This window comes from Lampetra fluviatilis, chromosome 73 (genome assembly GCF_964198595.1).
Source record: "Lampetra fluviatilis chromosome 73, kcLamFluv1.1, whole genome shotgun sequence".
In the NCBI taxonomy this organism is placed as follows: Eukaryota; Metazoa; Chordata; class Hyperoartia; order Petromyzontiformes; family Petromyzontidae; genus Lampetra; species Lampetra fluviatilis.
The window spans coordinates 135,601-158,198 of record NC_136347.1 but is presented as its reverse complement, the minus strand read 5'-3'; the positions used below and the strand labels follow the sequence as shown (position 1 = coordinate 158,198).

Below are 22,598 nucleotides of genomic sequence, written 5' to 3'. Positions count from 1 at the left end.
TTGTCGGGGGCTAAGTTCTTTTCCACACTGGACCTCTCTTCGGGATTTTGGCAGCTTCCCCTTGACGAGTCCTCACGGGAGAAAACCGCATTCCGTACGCCGCAGGGGTTATTTCAATTCAACTGCCTCCCGATGGGATTGAATGCGGCCCCTGCTACGTTTCAAAGATTGATGGAGCTCGTTTTGACGGGGTTGCAGTGGGAGACGTGTCTTATATATTTGGACGATATTATTGTGTTCAGCCGCACATTTGAGGAACATTTAACGCGGCTGGAGACAGTGTTCACGAGGATGCGCTCTGCCAATTTGAAATTCAAACCAAAGAAATGCCACCTACTGCAACGGTCCGTCCGTTATTTGGGGCACATTGTGAGTGCCGAGGGGGTGTCCACGGATCCGGAAAAGACGGCGTGTGTCCGGGATTGGCCGACTCCGGCCTCTGTGGGGGATGTTCGACGGTTTTTGGGATTTGCCTCGTATTACCGAAGATTTGTGCCGGGGTTTGCGACGATTGCGAGGCCCTTGCATCTCCTTACGGGTGTAGTAACGCTCACGACTCGTTCACACCGGAGTTGGAGGCACACTTGTTTATTTAACACCAACGTTGTGACATACACATTTGAGGGGGTATCGGCCCCCTCACCCGTCTATCTGAGGACACACCTCTCTAGCTAACCCTAGCCTGCCTCTGAGTCCTCCACTAATGGGCTAGGGGAGGCTATCTTGGCCCGACACTGGTCAGTCGGGCCCGGTACCCAGAGTCCAGACCAGCACTGGCTCTGGCTCTGGTACCACGCCACTGGCTCGAGCCTGCGCGGTCCTGATAAGGACGGCGTACCAGGGGGAGTCCAGGGCTCTATCTCAGACGTCTTCCGCCTCCTCTTCTTTAGCTAAACATCACTCCCGAGCCCTTCGATACAATCCCCTTTTATACCCAACCCCTCCCTGAGGGGTGGGGCCCCGGGGGATCATAACGACCGAATCGACCCCCCAGGGTGTCTGGCGCGGACGTCGCAGAGGGCACCTGCTTGTGCACACATGTAGCCCCGCCTACTGTGTTTGTTTACCATAGGCTGCCATGCATAACGGGCTCTCTCTCTAACACCCCTACATCACTCCCCCCCGCATAGCATGCAGCCGTCCCGGCTGCCAACATACAAAAATTTGACAATAAAGGTGCCTTCACCCCCTGACCGCGCGTGTGCCTCACTATTTTTTGAACAATAACAGGAACCAGAACAAGAACGCAACAACAAGATGAGAAACAACCCGACGCACCCCCCCGAATAAATACGAATTCCGTAAAAAAACAGCTTATATACAACCAGCAGGGAACCCACCCCGCACACACAACAAACGGTGAACCCAGCATATGTACATCCGAGGAGCGGGAAACACACCATCCACACAACACCCAATAAACACAACAGCTATGTACACATTTTCCGGCCTCACAACAGTTTGCGCATTTTAGCGCGCGTCCTTGCAGCGGGCCCCTCACACGGGGTAACCCCGCGTGGCGGACAATCAGGTGGCGACTGTCCGTCTTGAGGTGAGCATTCCTCTGACTCCGCGTGACCCTCGGCATCCGCAGGAGGGGTGATCGGGCGTGAGCCCGTCACTCCTGATGCTCCTGAAGGTGGCACAGCCGGCAAGGCATTAGGTGAGAGCGACGGAGACGGACCCAGAAAGTCGGCCGACCCCCCACATGTTTGGCCACGCGCGTGTGAAGTGGGGTTGTGAACCGCAGCGAAGGGTTTTAATCTGGAGGGGTGCACGAACCATCGCCGCTTCCCCCACTTGATGCGCACGCACTGCGGACGTAACACCTCCACCACTTCCACAGGGCCCCGCCACGGCCGCACAAGTTTAGAGGAGGTTGCCAGTGGCACCTGGGGGCAGTGCAACCATGCCTTGTCCCCCGGCTTCCACTGCAGCATGTGCGCTCGACTCAATCTGAGGCGCTCATTTGCCTTCTGACGGAGGTCAGAGTTTTGCATTGCAGCATCCCGTGCCTCGGTCAATTTGTCCAGATTAAATTTAACGTGGTCAGCCAGATTAGTTTTTCCCTGCGGCACGGGGATCCGCAACTGGGCACGAACAGGCGGGTCTGGTTCTCGGCCGTACATAAGGTAAAAGGGAGAAAACCCCGTAGCCGCATGGGGTGCCATCCGGTACGCCGCCAAGACCCCCTGAATTTGTAGGTCCCAATCCGTTTGCGAGTCCGAAACTTGTTGTGATAACATGGACGAGATGGTGCGATGCAAACGTTCGACCATCCCGTCAGTTTGTGGGTGATATGGGGAGGTCCGAATTTTCTTTGTGCCCAGGAGATCGCAGACTTGTCTGAGTAGTTTACCGGAAAAATTTCTGCCCTGGTCGGTCAGCAGCCTCTCCGGAGCACCTTTGTCCAGGACATAACCCTGAACAAAGGCCTCCACGATGGCTGCTGCCGACTGGTTGGCCAAAGGCCAGGCCATAGGCCAACGTGTAAAATACTCGACACCCGTCAACAAATATCTATTCCCTCTGGGGGTGGCGGGGAATGGTCCCAAAATGTCCAGAGCGACCAGCTCGTTTATCCTGGACACTTTGATCGATTGCAAGGGCGGGTTAGACTCCCGTGCCGGCGGTTTGCGTTGTGCACATTGAGGGCACGATCCCAACAAATCCCCCACATCCCTCGTCATGCCAGGCCAGTAAAAATCAAGTTGCAGCAAGGCGAGAGTCTTTTGGGTCCCCAGGTGTAGGAGGCGCTCATGAGCGGCCCATACCACCCTACCCCGCAACCCAGTAGGGACAACCAGCCGATGTCGACGTGACTTCCCGTCCCAATGCATTAGCAGACCTTGGCACATTTCCCATGCGTCGGAACCCCCACTTTTTCCCCCCGCCGCACCGCCAACGCGACGTCGCCACCCGAGGAGGGAGACATCCTCCATCTGGAGGCGCCCCCATTCAATGACGGGCAACCCCAACAGGGAATCTTTGCCCTGCTGTTCGATCGAATTAGGAACCATTGCATCGTCGTCGTTGGCGGCCGCCAAGACAGGTACCGATGTGTCCCCTGGAGGCCTGCAACGTCCAGACCCCAGGAGGCATGCACACTCGGAGGTGGTTGGCAAGCGTGACAGAGCGTCCGCGTTGGTGTGGCGAACGCCCTTACGGTATGTGGTTTGGAAATCGTAATCCTGGAGGACCTCCAACCATCGGGACAATTGTCCCGATGGCTGTTGAACCCTCAGGGCGTACTGCAGTGCCGCATGATCTGTGCGGACGGTGAAATGCCGACCGTACAGATATGGGCGATACTGTTGGACGAAATGGACAATTGCCAACAGTTCCCTACGGGTGACACAATACCGTTGCTCCGCTGGAGACAACACCCGACTGCCGTACGCAACCACATGTTCCACGCCGTCAACCACCTGGGAGAGCACGCCCCCAATACCCGTGTTGCTCGCATCGGTGTCGAGCAAGAACGGTTTTGAAAAATCAGGGTAAATCAGGGGAGGAGCGTTTACCAAAGCATCCCGAAGGGAGCAAAAAGCAGCCTCCTCCTCCTGACCCCAGCAAAACCGAACCCCTTTAGATGTTAAAGCATGTAGGGGTTTGGCGATAGTCGCAAAATTAGCGACGAAGCGTCTATAATACGACGCAAACCCAATAAAACTCCTAACCTCTCCCACTGAGGTGGGAGTCGGCCAGGAGCTTACACACTGCGTTTTGGCGGGATCGGTAGAAATACCTGAGCGCCCCACGATGTGCCCCAAATAACGCACCGACTCGCGTAACAAATGGCATTTTTGGGGCTTAAATTTCAAATTAGCAGCCCGCATCTTTAGGAAAACCGCCCGCAACCTCTGGAGATGTTCCTCAAAAGTTTTGCCAAAGACAATGACGTCATCCAAATAAATCAGGCACGACTCCCATTGCAATCCAGCCAAAACCAATTCCATCAACCGCTGGAAAGTTGCCGGCGCTGAGTGTAAGCCCATCGGCAACCGGTTGAATTGAAACAGGCCGTGCGGTGTACGGAAAGCAGTTTTAGGCTTTGAATCATCGTCCAGAGGAAGCTGCCAGAATCCCGAAAGTAAGTCCAATGTGGAGAAGAATCGCGCTCCCGCCAAGGCGTCAAGCGATTCGTCCATCCGTGGGAGCGGGTATGCGTCGGCAACCGTAATTTTATTAAGGCGCCGAAAGTCAACGCAAAACCGCAACGAACCGTCCTGCTTCTTAACCAGGACGATCGGCGCTCCCCAAGGGCTGTTGGAGGGAGAAATTATGTCGGCGGCTAGCATGTCATCAACAGCCGATTTGACATGGTCCTTTTCGGCGGGACTCAACCGAAAAGGATTTTGGCGTATTGGCGCGCTGTCACCCGTATCAATATGGTGACGCAGCAGATGAGTGCAGCCCAAATCGTATTTATCCCGACTGAAAACGTCGGAAAATTCCCTCAGTAGTGTCTTAAGACGTTGGCGCTCTAAATTTGACAGGTCCGTCGATCCCGCGCAAAGCGCCTCGAGCCACCCTTCATCGCTGTCTGAATGTGGTCGCGGTGCAGGGGCAGCGCCGACATGACTCGCGACGGGTTCCTCACAGGGCACCGGCGTTGCGTGAGCAAGCACGGTCCCCTGTGGGACCACCACCGTCTGCGAGCCCACATTGAGGACCGCGATGAAGGGTTCTCCATCCCCTCTCACTATGGTCTGGGCCGGGAGTAAATTAGGTCCACTGACCCCGGCCCTAGACGGTCCCAGCAAAACCCCTTGAGCCCCAATGCCCTTAGCGAAGGGCCGCCGAAGTCTCAAAGGAATTAACATTTGCGCCCCCGGAGGAACGCGCACCGTTCTATCTACGAACGCCGGCACCGTCGCGAACGCCGTCCGGCTCGTAGCGGGGGATGGCAAAAACGCCATGCGTCGGCCCGATGGGAGCTCAATGCATCCCTGGTCGATTAATATCCTAATCGGCATTTTGGCCAGGAAATCCGTCCCCAGCAGGCACGGAACCGCCAGCGAGGAGGAAACAAAAATCGGCCCAGATAATTTAATATCCCCGACACAAATTTGGGCTCGAATTTGTCCGATGATGCCAAGTGAACCCCCGTTAGCAGCAAAGAATGGCACATTAACAGGCATCAAAGGACGGCTCTGGGCAGGGAGAATGTTATAAATCAACTCCGAAATAATGGTCGCCGATGCTCCTGTATCGACCAGGATGCGCACCTCGACCCCATCGATGTGACCCACAACGGCCGACGACCCCGATGACGCGGCTACAACCCGATGGGCCAACACGGACCACTGGCTGGGTTCAATGTGAGTACCCAGAGCGGTGCGTGTTGGTGCCATGGTACGCGATATTTGCCCCCCCTTCGCTGCGGTGTTCGAGTGTGTGACGGGCGTGTGCGTGGGCCAAACATGAGGGGTGCCGCGACTCGCCGGATTATGATGGTGGAGCTTGTGACGAGGGCCGGCGTCCCGTTGAGGTGTCGTTCCGCGCTGCCGAGGAGAGCGGCACCCCGAGGCGACGTGGCCCCGGATGCCGCAGTTATAACAGCGTGGAAGCGCTGGTGGCGACGATGGACGTTGTAGACGGCTTGAACCGGCCCGGTCCTCCCGCGCTCCCGCTCCGTGCTGCCGTTGATGGTTGATGGCGCAAACCTCTTCCGCCGGGAGGGTGGCCGCAGCGACGGCGCGCCCGCTCGCCGCCTTGCTGGCCTTCCGTCGTTGAGAGGACAGGTTTGCGTGGAGGAGACGGGCCGCTTGGAGGGAGCACATCTCTGCATCGTCCTGTGCGACAATGACGATGTCTAAGTCGTCCGCCAGCAAAAGTATCTTCTCTGTCACCATGGCGTCGACACCCTCGTCATCCATTCGTGGAAAGGCCTCCTTCGCCAGTGCCAGGAGGCTTGTGCGGTACGCCAGGGGCGACTCCTTCGTCCCCCGCTGGCGATCGTAAAAGAGTTGGCGACAGTCCGATGGTGGACCATATACCGCCGACAGCACCTGCATCGCCTTCCGCAGCGTGGAGCGCCTCTCCTTCGAAGCCGATGTTAGAGTGGCGAGGGCGTCGCTGTCGAGAAGTGCTGGCAGCGCGCGGAGAGCCTCGGCGTCTGTCCACTGTGCCATCTCCTGGTGAGCGAGGAAGCGCCGCTGGAAGCCGCCCCAGTCGCCATCCTCGCCCACAAATTCCTTGAGTGGAGGTAGCCGCTGATGTAAGGCAGCGGCTGCAGAGGAAGAACGCACTCCCTCGTCCGCCTCACTCAACTCAGCGTCGGCACGAACCAGCGATGGCATCGCCGGTCGCACCCGTGGTGACGCGGCAGGCACTGTACTCCCGCCGTTGGACGCGATGCTTAGAGCGGCCACGCCCTCAACAGCAGCTGCGGCGATGGCGGGAGTTTCAAAATGTTGCTCCGTTGAAATGGCGGGAAGGCGCTGTGGTCGTTGGCTGCTGTCGCCTCGTGGCGGTCCCGCAGCCCCCAGCCGCGTGATGTTGTCGAGCATGGCGGCTGCGGCGTACAGCAGCTCGGCCAGCTTCGCGTGCGCCTGCCTCAGCCCCTCCGTCGACGGCTCCCCTTCCTCCAGCTGCTGTGGCGTGGATGCACCCAGCCCCGGCTGCTCGATGGCATCTTCAGCCATCTCGGGCCCTCCGACTGCAGCGGTGTCCTCCGCCCCTGGTACTCCGACTCGAGTCGTCCGGCGTGTATCCATGTTCGTACTTTGTTTCACTTCTGACGCCAGATGTAGTAACGCTCACGACTCGTTCACACCGGAGTTGGAGGCACACTTGTTTATTTAACACCAACGTTGTGACATACACATTTGAGGGGGTATCGGCCCCCTCACCCGTCTATCTGAGGACACACCTCTCTAGCTAACCCTAGCCTGCCTCTGAGTCCTCCACTAATGGGCTAGGGGAGGCTATCTTGGCCCGACACTGGTCAGTCGGGCCCGGTACCCAGAGTCCAGACCAGCACTGGCTCTGGCTCTGGTACCACGCCACTGGCTCGAGCCTGCGCGGTCCTGATAAGGACGGCGTACCAGGGGGAGTCCAGGGCTCTATCTCAGACGTCTTCCGCCTCCTCTTCTTTAGCTAAACATCACTCCCGAGCCCTTCGATACAATCCCCTTTTATACCCAACCCCTCCCTGAGGGGTGGGGCCCCGGGGGATCATAACGACCGAATCGACCCCCCAGGGTGTCTGGCGCGGACGTCGCAGAGGGCACCTGCTTGTGCACACATGTAGCCCCGCCTACTGTGTTTGTTTACCATAGGCTGCCATGCATAACGGGCTCTCTCTCTAACACCCCTACACGGGTAAAGGACGGAAATTTGTTTGGGGAGAGCCGGAAGAGGCGGCCTTTCGGAGTCTGCGCGATCTATTGGCTACGGCCCCGACATTGGATTATCCCGATTTTGATCGCCCTTTCATTCTCGATACGGACGCGAGTGACACAGGTATTGGGGCGGTATTATCACAGTCTAAAGGGGGCGTAGAGCGCGTCGTGGCGTATGGTAGCCGAGTCTTGTCGCCTGCGGAAACACGCTACTGTGTCACTCGTAGAGAACTTTTGGCGGTTGTTTTTTTCCTACGGCAATTTCGACCGTACCTCTACGGTCGTTCTTTTATTGTGCGTACGGATCATGCGGCCTTGCAATATGCACTTAAAATGGACCAGCCATCGGGACAGTGGGCACGTTGGTTGGACACGCTGCAGGAGTTTTCCTTCCAAATTCAACATCGGAAGGGAGTGCGCCATGCGAACGCTGACGCACTTTCCAGATTACCAGGGCGCGCCCCTTGTAAATGTGCGTCGGGGACGCATAGGTGCTCGCCGATTCTCAACCCCCCTCAGCCGCTCACGTTGGCCGTCGGGAAGTCGGATACTCCGATGGAACCGGGACCGACTGATGGGGTTTTGAATCTGCCGCGGTCTGTCTGGATTCGGGAACAGATGATGGACGAGTCGTTGTTGTCCATGTGGAAGCGGTCTATGAGGGACAAGGGGAGTCCGAGTTCGGCTGTGGGGCAGCGAACCGCTCTCCGAGATGGTCTGCTTATGTGGCAAGAAAGGTTCCAGGAAAGCTGGCGTGTGGTGGTACCAACGTCCTTGCGATTTGAGTTGATTAGAACTCTCCATTGTGACACACTATTGCATTTAGGGGTGCAGAAGACCTTGTTGACGTTACAACGTCATTATTTTTGGCACGGCATGGCGACAGATGTCGTAGGGCACGTGCGCGCGTGCCCTGAATGCGCCCGGCGTAAGCCGCCTAAACATCCTTACGTGCCGCCTCTCCAGTCGATTCAGGTGTCTCGAGTCAATGAATTGGTGGCACTGGACATATTGGGACCCTTCCCACCATCGGCGAGGGGAAATAAATATTTGCTGGTAGGGGTCGAGTATCTCTCCCGTTGGCCGATGGCCTGGCCGTTGCCCGATCAGTCGGCCGCGGCCATCACCGACGCCTTTTTGTTTGGGTACATTATGGACAAGGGGGCGCCGGAGAGACTCCTCACGGACCAGGGCCGAAATTTCTCTTCTAAATTGTTGGCTGAAGTGTGCGCAGGCCTTGGGACTAAGAAGATACAGACATCTCCATACCATCCGCAGACGGATGGTATGGTTGAGCGGCTGAACAGGACATTGTCTGCCATGCTTTGCCATACTGTGAGTGAACAGCAATCGGATTGGGATCTGCACATCCCCGGAGTGCTTTCGGCGTACAGGATGACGCCCCATGCGGCTACAGGATATTCGCCGTTTTACCTTATGTATGGTCGGGAAAACGTGCCTCCGGTGGATGTGCAATTGGGTACTGGGGTGAAGGGACCTCGTAAACCACTCCCTGAATACATTCAGGACACGGTTCGCCGGGTTACGGAGGCGCGGGAAAACGCCCGCGTGGCTACGGCCAAAGCCCAGGCCCGGAACGAGCGGTATGCTCGGCGGTCTGAGGGGGAGTGCCCCTGGAAGGTGGGAGACCTGGCCTGGCTCCATTGCCCGCAGGTGCGGCCGGGGACCTCTCCTAAATTGCACAAACCTTGGCATGGTCCTGTGCGCCTCATTGAGGTTCCCAATCCACAGTCGGCGCGCGTTCAGTTTGGTTCTCGCCGTTGGTTTGTTCATACGTCGCGGTTGAAACCATATGTTGCTCCCCTACGTGATGCGTCATCTCCCAATGTTGCCTTGCCGGGGTCTGTTGCTGCTGACTCTGACTCTTCCCCGCCTGCGTCCATTGATCTTGCTAGAGCGCCTGTCGTACCTGTTCCAGACAGGCCGACCGTGACACCGCGGGGGAGGAGTGGGCCTGCTCGGAGGGCGCCTGCCAAGGCTGCGGGACCTTCAAGCCCGGCGACCCTTCCGACCCCGCTGCAGGCGCATTCGCCGAATATGACCAAGACTGATTCGTCAGGGACACGAGATGTCGGTGGACTTCCAATCGCAGCAGGGGAATTACCCCCTGTCATTTCTCGTGTTCCATCGCGTCCCCGTTCTACAAGTGGGCCGCCGACCGTCCGGGACGGGCCGGCGACCCGCACTCGTTCCAAATCGCTTACGTTTCGTTGATTGTATGTTGTTATTGTTCTTGTTCTTGCCGTCGTATTTATCGCATGCTTTCGTACGTTCGTCGATGTTACTTGTGTGTTGTTCTTGTTGTTATATTGCATGCTTAGTGTCCTTTAAGGGGGAAGGTCGGTTCACCGCATTACGCTTTGGTGTTGTTCAGCCGAGGTCGGCTGGGTTTTTTCTATGGGGGAGGGTGGTGTAATGCGGGCGAAAGCGACCTTCCGGATGTGACGTCACGAGGAGGCGGAGCCAGGTGACGTGGGTGAAAGGTAGGGGGTCCTTAAGCGGGGAAACCGGAAGGAGAAGGCAGTCGGGGTGTGAATGGAAAGGTGTGGGGCCACGCGGGCGTACGAGCCGAGGGGGCACCGTCAGAAGCGGGAGCCAACCCTGGGAACAGTAGGGAGCTACTGGGAGGTGTAAAGCTGCAGATAGAGATAGGCAGTAAGGCTGTGTGTGAGGAGCAGCGGGGTGGCTGCCAGGAGTCGCAGGAGCGACGAGAAGGCGAGACAGCACGAGGCCGTCAGAGCTGCAGCAGGAACAGCCAAGGGAGCTGTGTGAGAGTACAGCAGCGGAGCTGCTGTGGGGCTGCAAGAGCGACAAGAACAGCAGCGGGGCTGCTGATGTGGACTGGAGTGACATCGGAACCAGCACAGAGAGAATAAGAGAGACAGCCGTGTGGGGACGCAGTACGGACCGAATAAAGGACACTGAGCCAGATATCGTGGTCAAGTCTTTTATTACACTTGTAAGGGCCGGGACGCTGTGCGGGCCAGTGGTGGGACTCTGGGACTCCCGGCTCTACGTCCTTGTAAGGGCGAGTTCCGAGGAAGCCAGAGTCTAGACCCGCACCTTGGCTGGGTCGGGTCAGGTAGCCTCCCCTCGGGTAATTGTAGCCGGAGGACCCCAGAGCGTAGCTAGAGTCAGGTACGCTAAGAGTAGGCTGTGTCGCTAGGCTGTGTCGCTAGGCTGTGTACCTAGGCTGTGTACCTAGGCTGTGTACCTAGGCTGTGTACCTAGGCTGTGTACCTAGGCTGTGTACCTAGGCTGTGTACCTAGGCTGTGTACCTAGGCTGTGTACCTAGGCTGTGTACCTAGGCTGTGTACCTAGGCTGTGTACCTAGGCTGTGTACCTAGGCTGTGTACCTAGGCTGTGTACCTAGGCTGTAACAGAGTATCAGGACTGTTGGAGTGTTGTATTATAATAAAGAAGTTACTCTACAAGTGTCTCCGGAACCCATTACACAGCTGCTGCTGGATAACTGGATGCGCATCTTGGCCGCCAGCTGCTCGGCCTCACTGCGCGTGCGGCACAACAGCGCCTCTACGCTGAAGCCATTGTTGAGCAGCAGTGACACGAGCAGCCGGGCCGTGAGCCCCATCTTGAACACCCCCCACATTGGGCAGCCTGGCTCCCTCGCTTTGTCTCTCCCAGCTCCTCATCCTGGTCCCAAGCTTGAGTCTCTCCCAGGGGTCCCAGGTGATGGTGATGACTGGTGGTGCTGGTTACTCTTATTGGTGGTGACTGGTGGGGGTGATTGGTAGTGAAGATGACTGGTGGTGATAGTGACTTCGTGGTGACTGATGGTTACTATTGATGGTGGTGGCTGATGGTTGTGCTAGCGGTAGTGTAGAGGTTAACTCGCTGTGCAACATGTATCGATCCGAATTCGATTTCTGCTCATGGCCAACGACAGTGACGATTATCTTAACTGTTCCTGGGCCTCCCCGACGTCGACTCAGCCTCCAATGAGTATGTGGTTCGGTGTGTAAACATTTCCACTGGGGAGAAAAATGCGGCCAGGCGTGTTGCTGGCCACCCAACGTCGTGTACTGTGCCGGCATTAATAGGTGATCACTAACAGCACTTGCCTCAACAGTCTGTTAGTTAAGTATATACGGGGGATCTTTTTTTATATGATGATGAGCATGATGGTGGTGATGTCTAATAGTGCTCCAGTGTGATGATGGTGATGACTGTAACATAGTGATTGAGATGATGACGCAATGGTGGTGGTGGTTGGAGGTGACTGATGAATGTTGCTGTTGTGATGGGCCTGTCTCCTTGTCATACCTCTCTACTCAAACTTACTCACCTGGGTCTGTCTCCTTATCACACTCACCTTTACTTATGTAATAAAGGTCGTGGAAGCGACTTCTGGAATCCGGTCTTTATTTGTCTTTCGTTGACAACACTCCCATCTTACTCCTTCACGCTGCTGACAGACAGCGTGAGAGGGAGAGGGAGAGACGCGCGTGGCCACGTGGCAGCCTGGACCCCGCTCCAGCGTGGCCTCACCCTCCGTTCCAGTTCTGACCACGTGTTGTCCATCTCCACCCCTTTTAATACCCGGGTCACGTGGTACCTTTCCACCAATCCTGGTTAACCTCTATGGAATCTTCTAGACTCCATCGTACGCTCCCAGGACCACGCCCCTGACTCGTCCCCCCATTGGCTGTGGCTAAAGCCAGCAGAACCAATCCTCTACTTACAGATGTCGCCTTCCCATTACGTCAGGGCCACGCCCCTAGACTTCCCCCCCATTGGCTATGGGCCAGGACCGGTAGAGCCAATCATCGTAACGAGGTGTGATCCATCAGCAACCCGGATATATCCTCACATTACAATTACACTCCTGTCTCTACCCATACTCATCTGGATCTGTCTCTGTCACACCTCTCTACCTACACTCACTCACCTGGGTCTGTCTCACTGTCACACTCACCTCTCTACCCACACTCACTCACCTGGGTCTGTCTCACTGTCACACTCACCTCTCTACCTACACTCACTCACCTGGGTTTGTCTCCTTGTCACACTCACCTCTACTTACACTCCTGTCTCTACCCACACTCATCTGGATCTGTCTCACTGTCACACTCACTTCTTCCCACACTCACCTTGGTCTGTCTTACTGTCACACTCACCTCTCTACCCACACTCATCCGGGTCTGTCTCACAGTTGCTGCTCATCCTCCCGTCGTCAACACTGAAGTATTTCCGAACAACACGCGGTTCAACCCGAAAGCACTTCAGAGAGCTACATGGGCTCAAACCCCAGGCCCTACACAGTCCTGTGATGCGTCTTATTTTTATTATCCATATTATGTGTGGCAAAGGCATGTGGCAGACTAAAAAATAAAACACAAGGCTATCCATACAGGGTGTTAGGCCTGGGGCAAATCACAGTGTGGGCCCCCCGACGCCTTCAAACTCAACCGGAAGTTTTACATCTGACTCCTCTATGACATTGAAGCGCAGGGCCCCCCCCAATGCTCGCGTACACATTGCAGACCTCCTAGTAAATCCATGCTTTGACGTGGACCTCCCCACGCCGTGCAGGTCGAGGAGGTTAGTTGACTGAATGTTGCCATGTCACTCCGTGTGGGATGGGGAGGGAAGCTGCTGCCTCGGGACCAGTTTAGACATCGCTCATCTCTGATGTTGACCTTGGCCAAGAATCCAACGTCGATTTGCTGGGTTCACAAGGTGGCGTGCTAACCGCTGTACAGGAGCTCAATGGTCCTGTGTTGCATCACAGGACCAATGAGAGATGGTGATGAGTCGGAGACCTTTATTCAGCAGATGATGGTTGATGAAGATGATGATGGCAAAGTTGACTTATTTCACCAGCTACTGAACATTAACCCGTGTGTTTGTAACAAAGCCCTAGGTCCTCTGCCACTCCATCGCAAATCGCACATTGGCACAGCTGGTGGTGGTGGTGGCAGAGCATCGCGTGACGCCGGCGCTGCGAGTCTCGGCCCCACAGGGCACTGGCTGGGCCGGGCGGAGGAGCCGCGTGAGGAAGCATGTCACCCCCTGTACCCAGGCATGGTGAGCATGTGTAGTGGTGGTGTTGACGTGCGCCGACTGTGACAGTGATGGATCACGGGGCGGCGCGGGGTGCGGGGTTGGGCACGCGTTGTGGGCGTGGTGTGGACACGCGCGCCGGGAGTGACAGATGACGGGGCGGCGCGGCGTGGGTGGTGAGGCACGATGAGATGTGGGAAAACAGGATCGTAGCCAGCGCCCAGCGATTGGTCGAATAAGTGGGTGCTCGCAGCGACGTCCGCAGGTGGGGTATAAAGGGGGACGCGCGAGAGCACTCGGGGAGAGTTACCCAGTTGAAGACCCGAAGACGGAGCTGAAGACCTAGTGCCCCGAGACCCCTAGTCCCGCCGTCCTTGTGGGGACCGGGGCCCTGTGTGGCTCGGAGGCGAGGCTGTGGGACCCGGGGTCCGACGCCCCCGTGGGTCGGGCTGGGGACCCACAGTCGAGACGGATACCCCGGGCAGGGAGTGTCCCGAGTAGCTCAGTGGCGTTAGTCGCCGAGTAGCTAAGTGGATGTTGGTCATCCGAGTAGCTCAGTGGGCGTTAGTCGCCAAGTAGCTAAGTGGGTGTTTGTCACCCGAGATACTAAGTGGGTGTTTGTCACCCGAGATACTAAGTGGGTGTTTGTCACCCGAGATAATAAGTAGGTGTTAGTCACCTGTGAACGAGTTTGATAAAATAAAGAGTGTGTTACCCGTGAAGTCGTCTCCCGCCGAGTTACTACATTACAACTGGCGTCAGAAGTAAACCTGTCTTCAAGAAGTATGGACACGAGGAAGACTACCCGTACCCACGAGCGAGGTCGGGACGACGACGGCATACCGGGGACACCAACCTCGGGAGGAGAGGACGAGGAGTTGCCGCCGATGCAGCACTTCGCGGTGATGGCCGACGCTCCGCTTGCCTCCGACACCAGCCTCCAGGACGCGCACTCCCGGTTGGCGGAGTTGCTACTCGCCGCCGCCGCTGTCTTGGCCGACATCTCCGTTCCGGCGAGCGGAAAAACGGCTGCGGGGTTGGTGGAGGAAGCGACGTTGGAGGAATCCCGCCAAAAGGCGCTTCGCGCCAAAAGTCTGGAAGTTGCCGCCGTTTTTGGGGGGCCGCCACCGATTGGCGGGAAAGACGGACGCCACGTGGCCGGACACCTCCGCTCAGCGCAGCCCACGTCATCAGCGCGCGCCGGAGCTCTCCATTTTGCGCCTGACAACCGAGCCGACATTTTACACAACTACAGCGGAGCGCGGGAAAATCTCTCCGACGTCGACGACGATCGGGTCCTCCAGCAAAGATTGCCCGCGCTGTCGGCGTTCAAGGCGGATGGGGGCGACTGGGGAGCCTTCCAACGAAGGTTCCTCGCTCATCAGGAGATGTCGGGGTGGTCCGACACCACTGCCCTGCGTGCGTTGCCAGCGATGCTTGACGACGACGCGCTTGCAGCCTTCACATCTGCTGCAAGGTCGTCCCGCTCTACGCTCCAGGCCGCACTACACCTGATGGCGAAGGTGTTCGGGCCGCCCTCCACGTGTCGCCACCAGTTCTACGATCGGCGGAAGGTGGCTGGAGAAACGACGCTCGCCTATCGCACGGCACTACTCGCCTTGGCGGACGCAGCTTTTCCCCGCATGGATAAGGAGGGGAAGGACGTCATGGTGACGGAGCAGCTGCTGGCGTTGGCCCACGAGTTGGGGGTCCCCATCAATGTGGCGGACGAGATGGATATCTGCTCCCTGGCGATCGCCACGAGCATTCACGCGTACGAGGTCCTCAAACGCAAGCCGGGGGTCGTCTGCAAATGGGCGGGGAACGCGGCACTGGCCGCCACGATCGCCGAACCTCAGCCAGCTGCGGATCAGGAGCAGGCCTTCGCTGCATCGCGTCCGGGGGAGTGGAGAACGGGAGGTCGTTCGCCCACACGTTCACCCCGCAAGCTGGAGCAACCGAAACCTACGACGTCCGTCGTCTGCTACAACTGCGGCCTTCGGGGTCACGTCGCAGCCGGGTGCCGGGCCCCGCGTCAGCGCGCCACAAGACCACGTCGGGACGACGACCAGGGCCACAAGTCATCCCAACAAAACCCGGCAAGTCGCGGCACCTCACGCGTTCGGTCCACAAACACGGCACATTCGGGTCGCCGCTTGGCGGTGGGGTGTTCGCGGCTGGGTGCCGGGGGTTCATTTCGGCGAGGGGGGTCCGTACGCGGCCCGCAAGCAGTCGAGTGGTCCGAATTGGCCCACAGGATCGTGGCTGCGTCGGCCGGGTCGTCCGTGGTAACGGGGTTCATTGACGGGGTTGAGGTCCGGGTGCTTGTTGACACGGGTGCGTCGGCCACCATCATCTCGGACCTTATTTATAACATTCTTCCCGTCCAAAGTAGACTTCTTCTGCCAGTAGACGTGCCATTTTATGCGGCGAATGGGGGATCCCTAGGGATCATCGGCCAGATTCGGGCGACTATTTGCATTGGTGACATCAAATTGGCGGGCCCTATTTTTGTATCATCATCGCTGGCCGTTCCCTGTTTGCTAGGTACGGACTTTTTGTCCAAAATGCCCATCAAAATTCTTATAGATCAGGCCTGCATAGAGCTTCCGTCAGGTCGGCGGGTTGCGTTCTTGACGAGCCCTACCAAAATGCGCACGGTTTGTGCGACGGTGCAGGCGCTGGCAACTCACACTGTACGGGTGCCCCCGGGATCGCAAATGTTAGTACCCCTTCGGTTCAGGAAGCCACTCGAGGTGGGTGCGGAGGCACAGGGGGTGCTGTTGGGGCCGTCTAACAGAGCCAGAAGGGGCCTCGACTTAGCGGTTGCTCAAACCATGGTGAGAGGGGACAGTGAGCCGTTCGTAATGGTCCTGAATACGGGGTCGCGGCCGGCCGTAATTGCGCAGGGAACGGTGCTGGCTCACGCCGCGCCGCTACCCGTTGAGGAACGGCTCGTGGCTCAAGCAGATTTCACTGTCAAGTCGCATCCTCCAAGTGATGAGAGGACTGAGTGGTTGGACTCGTTGTGTGCCGGTTCTGCTAACTTGTCCGAGGTGCAATTGGGAGCATTGAGGGGTTTGCTACTCGAGTTTGCTGACGTGTTCAGCAAACATAAGTACGATATCGGCTGCACTGACCTGTTGCGCCACCACATAGCTACAGGGGACGCGGCCCCTATTCGTCAGAATCCCTTCCGGCTCAGCCCAGCCGAGAAGGAACATGTGCAATCGGCGGTTAATGATATGTTGGCGGCCGATATCATTTCGCCCTCTTCTAGTCCGTGGGGTGCTCCTATTGTCCTAGTAAAGAAACAGGACGGGTCCTTGCGGTTTTGTGTCGATTTCCGCCGCTTAAACAAAATCTCGATGGCGGATGCGTATCCGCTCCCCAGGATGGATGAGTCGCTGGATGCCTTGGCGGGAGCACAGTTTTTTTCCACACTCGATCTGCTTTCTGGATTTTGGCAATTGCCACTCGATAACGAGTCTAAACCTAAAACTGCTTTCCGGACACCTGGTGGCCTATTTGAATTCAACCGTTTGCCCATGGGCTTACATTCCGCTCCCGCCACGTTCCAGAGACTCATGGAATTGGTTTTGTCGGGCCTCCAATGGGATACCTGTTTGATTTATCTCGACGATATCATCGTCTTTAGTCGGACTTTCGAGGAGCACCTCCAGCGACTGAGAGCGGTGTTCCTCAGGATGCGTTCCGCTAAGCTTAAATTTAAACCGGCTAAATGTTTTCTGCTTCGGGAATCGGTCAGGTATTTGGGCCATATCGTGAGTCGTTCAGGGATCTCGACGGACCCTGCTAAGACGCATTGCGTCAGCTCATGGCCAACGCCAACCTCGGTCACGGAGGTTCGCAGTTTCATTGGTTTCGCCTCTTATTACCGTCGTTTTGTCAAGCAATTTGCCACCATAGCCAGGCCCCTGCACGCTTTGACGGCTAAGGGTGTGAGGTTTCACTGGGGGGCGGAAGAGGAGGCTGCGTTCTGCTCCCTTCGTGACGCCTTGGTGCAGGCTCCCCCCTTGTGTTACCCCGATTTCACACAACCGTTTTTGCTTGACACAGACGCCAGCAACACGGGTATCGGGGGGGTGCTCTCACAGGTGGTCGGGGGGGTTGAACGGGTGGTCGCCTACGGTAGTAGAGTTCTTTCCCCCGCCGAACAACGCTATTGCGTAACTCGTCGTGAATTGTTAGCGATTGTGTTTTTTACACAGCAATTCAGGCCGTATCTTTACGGCCGTCATTTTACGGTCCGTACGGACCATGCGGCTCTACAATACGCTATGCGCGTGGCACAGCCATCGGGCCAATTGTCCCGATGGTTGGAGGTCCTTCAAGACTACCAATTCACGACGATTTACCGCAAGGGATTGCGACACTCAAATGCGGACGCCTTGTCGCGGTTGCCTCCGTGCACGGACTGCACATGTTTGTTGGGATCGGCGCGGTGCAAACCCCCGGTCGCCGGCACCCCGGGAGTTGCGCTCGCCGCCACTGACACCCCGGGAGAGGACGCCCCCACGGGGAGGGATTCGCTGTTGTCGTTGCCCCTCATTGAGTGGGGCCGTCTCCAGATGTCCGACAGCTCCCTACTTACGCTACGTCGGAAAGTTGGCGCTCCCGAGGTAGGGGAGGCGCGGGTCGGTTCCTGGGTGTGCAGACAGGGCCTTTTGATGAAGTGGGACAACATGTCCCGGCGTCACGTGCTCGTTGTGCCTGTTGCTATGCGGGGTAGGGTTGTTCTGGCAGCTCATGAACGGCTCATGCATCTGGGTTTTCACAAAACGCTCGCCCTAATCCAGCGAGACTATTATTGGCCGGGGATGGGTAACGACGTGGCGAATATTCTTAAGGGATGCGTAGGGTGCGCCAAAAGGAAACCGCCACCATTGGCAGCTAATCCACCGCTGCAATCCATTCAGGTTTCGCGTATAAACGAATTGGTAGCGTTGGACATCTTGGGGCCCTTTCCGGCTACACCAAGGGGAAATAGGTTCCTGCTGGTTGGCGTGGAATACTTCACCCGATGGCCTATGGCATGGCCGCTCGCCAACCAGTCGGCTGCGGCGGTGGCGGACGCCTTTGTCCAGGGTTATGTTTTGGACAAGGGCGCCCCCGAACGCTTGCTGACGGATCAAGGAAAGAATTTTTCGAGCGTTTTGTTGCGCGAGGTGTGCGACCTGTTGGGTACAAAGAAAGTGCGTACTTCCCCCTACCACCCGCAGACTGACGGGATGGTTGAGCGTCTGAACAGGACGATTACGTCTATGTTGTGCCAACAGGTCTGCGACGATCAGGTTGATTGGGACTTACAGGTGCCGGGGGTACTCGCGGCCTATCGAATGGCCCCTCATGCGGCGACGGGGTTTTCCCCATTTTTTCTTATGTATGGGCGGGAGGCCGATCCGGCCATGGACGTCCAACTGGGGATTTCCCAGCCACGTGCAAAATCTAAATTGGCAGACCACATCAAATTTAATATCGCCAAATTGACTGAAGCGCGGGAGGCGGCGAGGTTGAATTCGCGGTCGCGGCAAATTGCGAACGAGAAATTGCATGAGCGGAGGGTGCATACGCATGATTGGAAACCAGGCGATAAGGACTGGCTGCATTGTCCACATGCACCGTTGGCTACGTCCCCCAAGTTGTTGAGACCTTGGAGGGGACCGGTGGAAATTGTGCGGGTTGCACGACCCCAGAGTATACAGATTAAATGGGGGAAACGCCGTTGGTACGTGCACCCCTCCCGACTGAAGCCCTATGCGGCACCGTGTGACCCCGTTCTGTGCCGTGACGACCGGGCGTGTGATGTGACCGTCGACTCGGGGAGGGAGGTGTCGCAGGCTGATCCTCACGTGTCTCCACCTGACCCACCCCCAGGTGCCTCGGGCTTGACGGCTGCTGACCGTCGGGAGCCTGAACCCCGGGGCACGCACGGGTCCTCGATGCCTGGCCGATGTCTTCCTGAACCGCCGGCACCACCGGACGTTCAACCGCGTCTGGTGCCGTACGACGGACCGGCAAGGCGGACTCGGGCTAGGGCTCAACAATTTTCATGAAGACGTTTTTTCTCTACACCGAGCTCGCCCGGTGTTCCCCTCTGCCGGGGTAATGTCCCGTTGTAGGGACGCTCGGAAAAAAAAGGGGACACTGCACGAGTCGAAAGAAAAAAAAAATTTCCATTTATTTTCCTTTCTGCATACACATTGCTATTGTCACTCGCCGGTTTGTATATATTGTTCTATTGTCGCGGTGGCATTGGTTGATGGTTGCGGATGGTAGTGTTGCGTCGTGTTGTGTTGTTACGTTAGTTGTTGTTCTTGTTGTTGTGTTGTGTTACGGGGCACACAGGGCGGTTTGTATATTTTTATAGCAGCCGGGTCGGCTGCGAGCTATGTGGTAGGGGGTGATGTAGTGGTGGTGTTGACGTGCGCCGACTGTGACAGTGATGGATCACGGGGCGGCGCGGGGTGCGGGGTTGGGCACGCGTTGTGGGCGTGGTGTGGACGCGCGCGCCGGGAGTGACAGATGACGGGGCGGCGCGGCGTGGGTGGTGAGGCACGATGAGATGTGGGAAAACAGGATCGTAGCCAGCGCCCAGCGATTGGTCGAATAAGTGGGTGCTCGCAGCGACGTCCGCAGGTGGGGTATAAAGGGGGACGCGCGAGAGCACTCGGGGAGAGTTACCCAGTTGAAGACCCGAAGACGGAGCTGAAGACCTAGTGCCCCGAGACCCCTAGTCCCGCCGTCCTTGTGGGGACCGGGGCCCTGTGTGGCTCGGAGGCGAGGCTGTGGGACCCGGGGTCCGACGCCCCCGTGGGTCGGGCTGGGGACCCACAGTCGAGACGGATACCCCGGGCAGGGAGTGTCCCGAGTAGCTCAGTGGCGTTAGTCGCCGAGTAGCTAAGTGGATGTTGGTCATCCGAGTAGCTCAGTGGGCGTTAGTCGCCAAGTAGCTAAGTGGGTGTTTGTCACCCGAGATACTAAGTGGGTGTTTGTCACCCGAGATACTAAGTGGGTGTTTGTCACCCGAGATAATAAGTAGGTGTTAGTCACCTGTGAACGAGTTTGATAAAATAAAGAGTGTGTTACCCGTGAAGTCGTCTCCCGCCGAGTTACTACATTACACATGCAAGCAGCAGTCCTGTGTTGGCAAGTGCTGTTAGCGAGCACCATGAAGGCCGGCACGGTGCATCAGGGCTGTGGCCAGCACCACGCCAGATTTTCTATGTCTTTAAGGTACGTGTGTTTACGCACCGCATCAGGTACTTGTTTTACTCCGAGTCAGGTTGGACCCACCAACCCGGTTGTCTGCGTGAAGAGCGGTAGTGCAGTGGTTAGGGCGCTGAGCTACAAACCTGGGAGCCCAAGTTTGATTGCTGTCCACGGCTAACGTTTAATTTTGGTGGTGATTGATATGAACTGGGCTTAGGCCTCTCCTCAGTGTGGTGTGTCACAATCAGCACTCCGGTGACAACGGCGTTGGGGCGTGGTGCTGTCCACCCACCCCTTCGTGCCCCGTCTCAGCCTTCATAGGTGTTGCTCACTAAAGGCACTTGCCTCAACAGTTTGTTAAAGCTATAAAGGGGATCTTTGTTTTTGTAGGTGTCTGTATGTGGGGAGTGGTGGCATAGCGATTACTGCTCTGGGCTACGAACCCGTTGACCCGATTTTGGATCCCACCTATGGCTAATCGCAGTGACGATTATTTGATTTGGTCTTGGGCCTCCCCTAGGTCGACTCAACTTTAAAGGAGTGCATGGCGTGCTGTGTAAACATCGCCACTAGGGATTGAAAGGTGGTCGAACGTTGTGCTGGCCACCCGCTTCGTAGCGTGCTTGCTAACAACACTTTCCCTAAAAGTCTCGTGAGGGCTATATACGTTTTTTTTTTGTACGTGTACAAACATGCTTCTGGGATGAGTGTATGTCAGAGACAATGATCTATAATAATGTTGTTACGTCTTACAGCTGGAATTGATCAATTACATGGAGAACCACATTACAACCAGGTGATGGTTTATTTTGTGCAGTCCATGACGACCAGGCTGAGACCATTAACTCGCTAGACTTGAGAATCTGCTTTGATCACAGGCGGCTGCCTGGATTCAAACTGAGGTACTCCGTGGTGCCAGTTTAGTGCTATGACCACGAGGTCACTGGGCTGCGTCTAAACATGCCCCCCCCCCCCCCACGTTATATACATTAGCAGCAACGTGTTTAGTGAGCAGCAGCATTCTCTGAATATTTTGCCAAAGCAAATTGGATTGTGGAGCAGTGGCACAGTCCTGCAATTGCTTTATCTTTAATCCACCAAACATCTTGCCGCACGATTGTGGCGCACCCGATTTCATTGCTTGGTGAACAGAGGCAGGAGGATTTAAGATACTCAATAATTCGTTTCAACTGCTGTGCCAGATGGTGGAGCAGTGGGGCAGTGGAGCACAGGGGCCGTGGGGCAATGGGACAGTGGAGCAATGGGGCAGTGGAGCAGTGGCACAGTGGAACAGTGGATTCATGGGGGAGAGGAGGGGCGGATTTGTCGTTAAGAAGGCAAATCGCCTGAATCTTTTCCCACCACCGCTTGTATGTGCTCTGAAGAAGGACCATTTCCCAAAACGTCTCATTGTGCCCTTGTACCGCCGCACACACAGCCGGGACACCGCACGCACAAGCCAAGGCACATTTAACCAACCCAGGAAGCACAAGTAATGCAACGTTATGCTGTGTCTTTAAAGGTTGATTTCACAAAGTTTATGGTAACAACAATAGTATTTTTATTCATTATTAACAGGGTGGCCTTGAAACTTGGCACGTGCAGGTTTTGTTCATTGTCTGCACCTGACCCCTCCCGCTCTCTCACCCTGGGTCAGCTGCCCCTTCCATGTCCTGGAAACCATGGCAAGGTCATCCCATGAGGACTGCCTGGATGAAAACCAGCATGGAAGGGGCCCAGTGTGGGGTTGGCTATGCTATTGGGATAGTCCCGTGTGTGTGTGTGTGAGGTGTCCTGGTAGCAGTCATTCTCCCCTGTAGTCCTGGCATCTGCTGCTCAGCTTCATTCCCCAGCTGTGGTCCCAGTGGCACCGTCTATCTGGGGAACTGTGTGGTGTGTGTGTGGCGTGTATCATGGGGTGGGTGGGTAGTGTGGTGATAGCGGTCATGGTTGGCACCAATCCACGACCA

The 22,598-nt window shown here is 56.8% G+C and overlaps 1 protein-coding gene across 1 annotated transcript; it reads right to left on the bottom strand.

Moving 5' to 3' along the window:
* Nucleotides 1-1,073: 1,073 nt before the first annotated feature.
* LOC144953306 (uncharacterized) lies at nt 1,074-6,877 on the bottom strand. The gene is made up of 2 exons (XM_078883876.1): nt 5,448-6,877; nt 1,074-1,633 (listed from the first exon to the last, which is right to left on the bottom strand). The coding sequence occupies exons 1-2, from the start codon at nt 6,720-6,722 to the stop codon at nt 1,619-1,621; spliced, it is 1,290 nt and encodes a 429-aa protein (XP_078740002.1). The 5' UTR covers nt 6,723-6,877; the 3' UTR covers nt 1,074-1,618.
* Nucleotides 6,878-22,598: the final 15,721 nt, after the last annotated feature.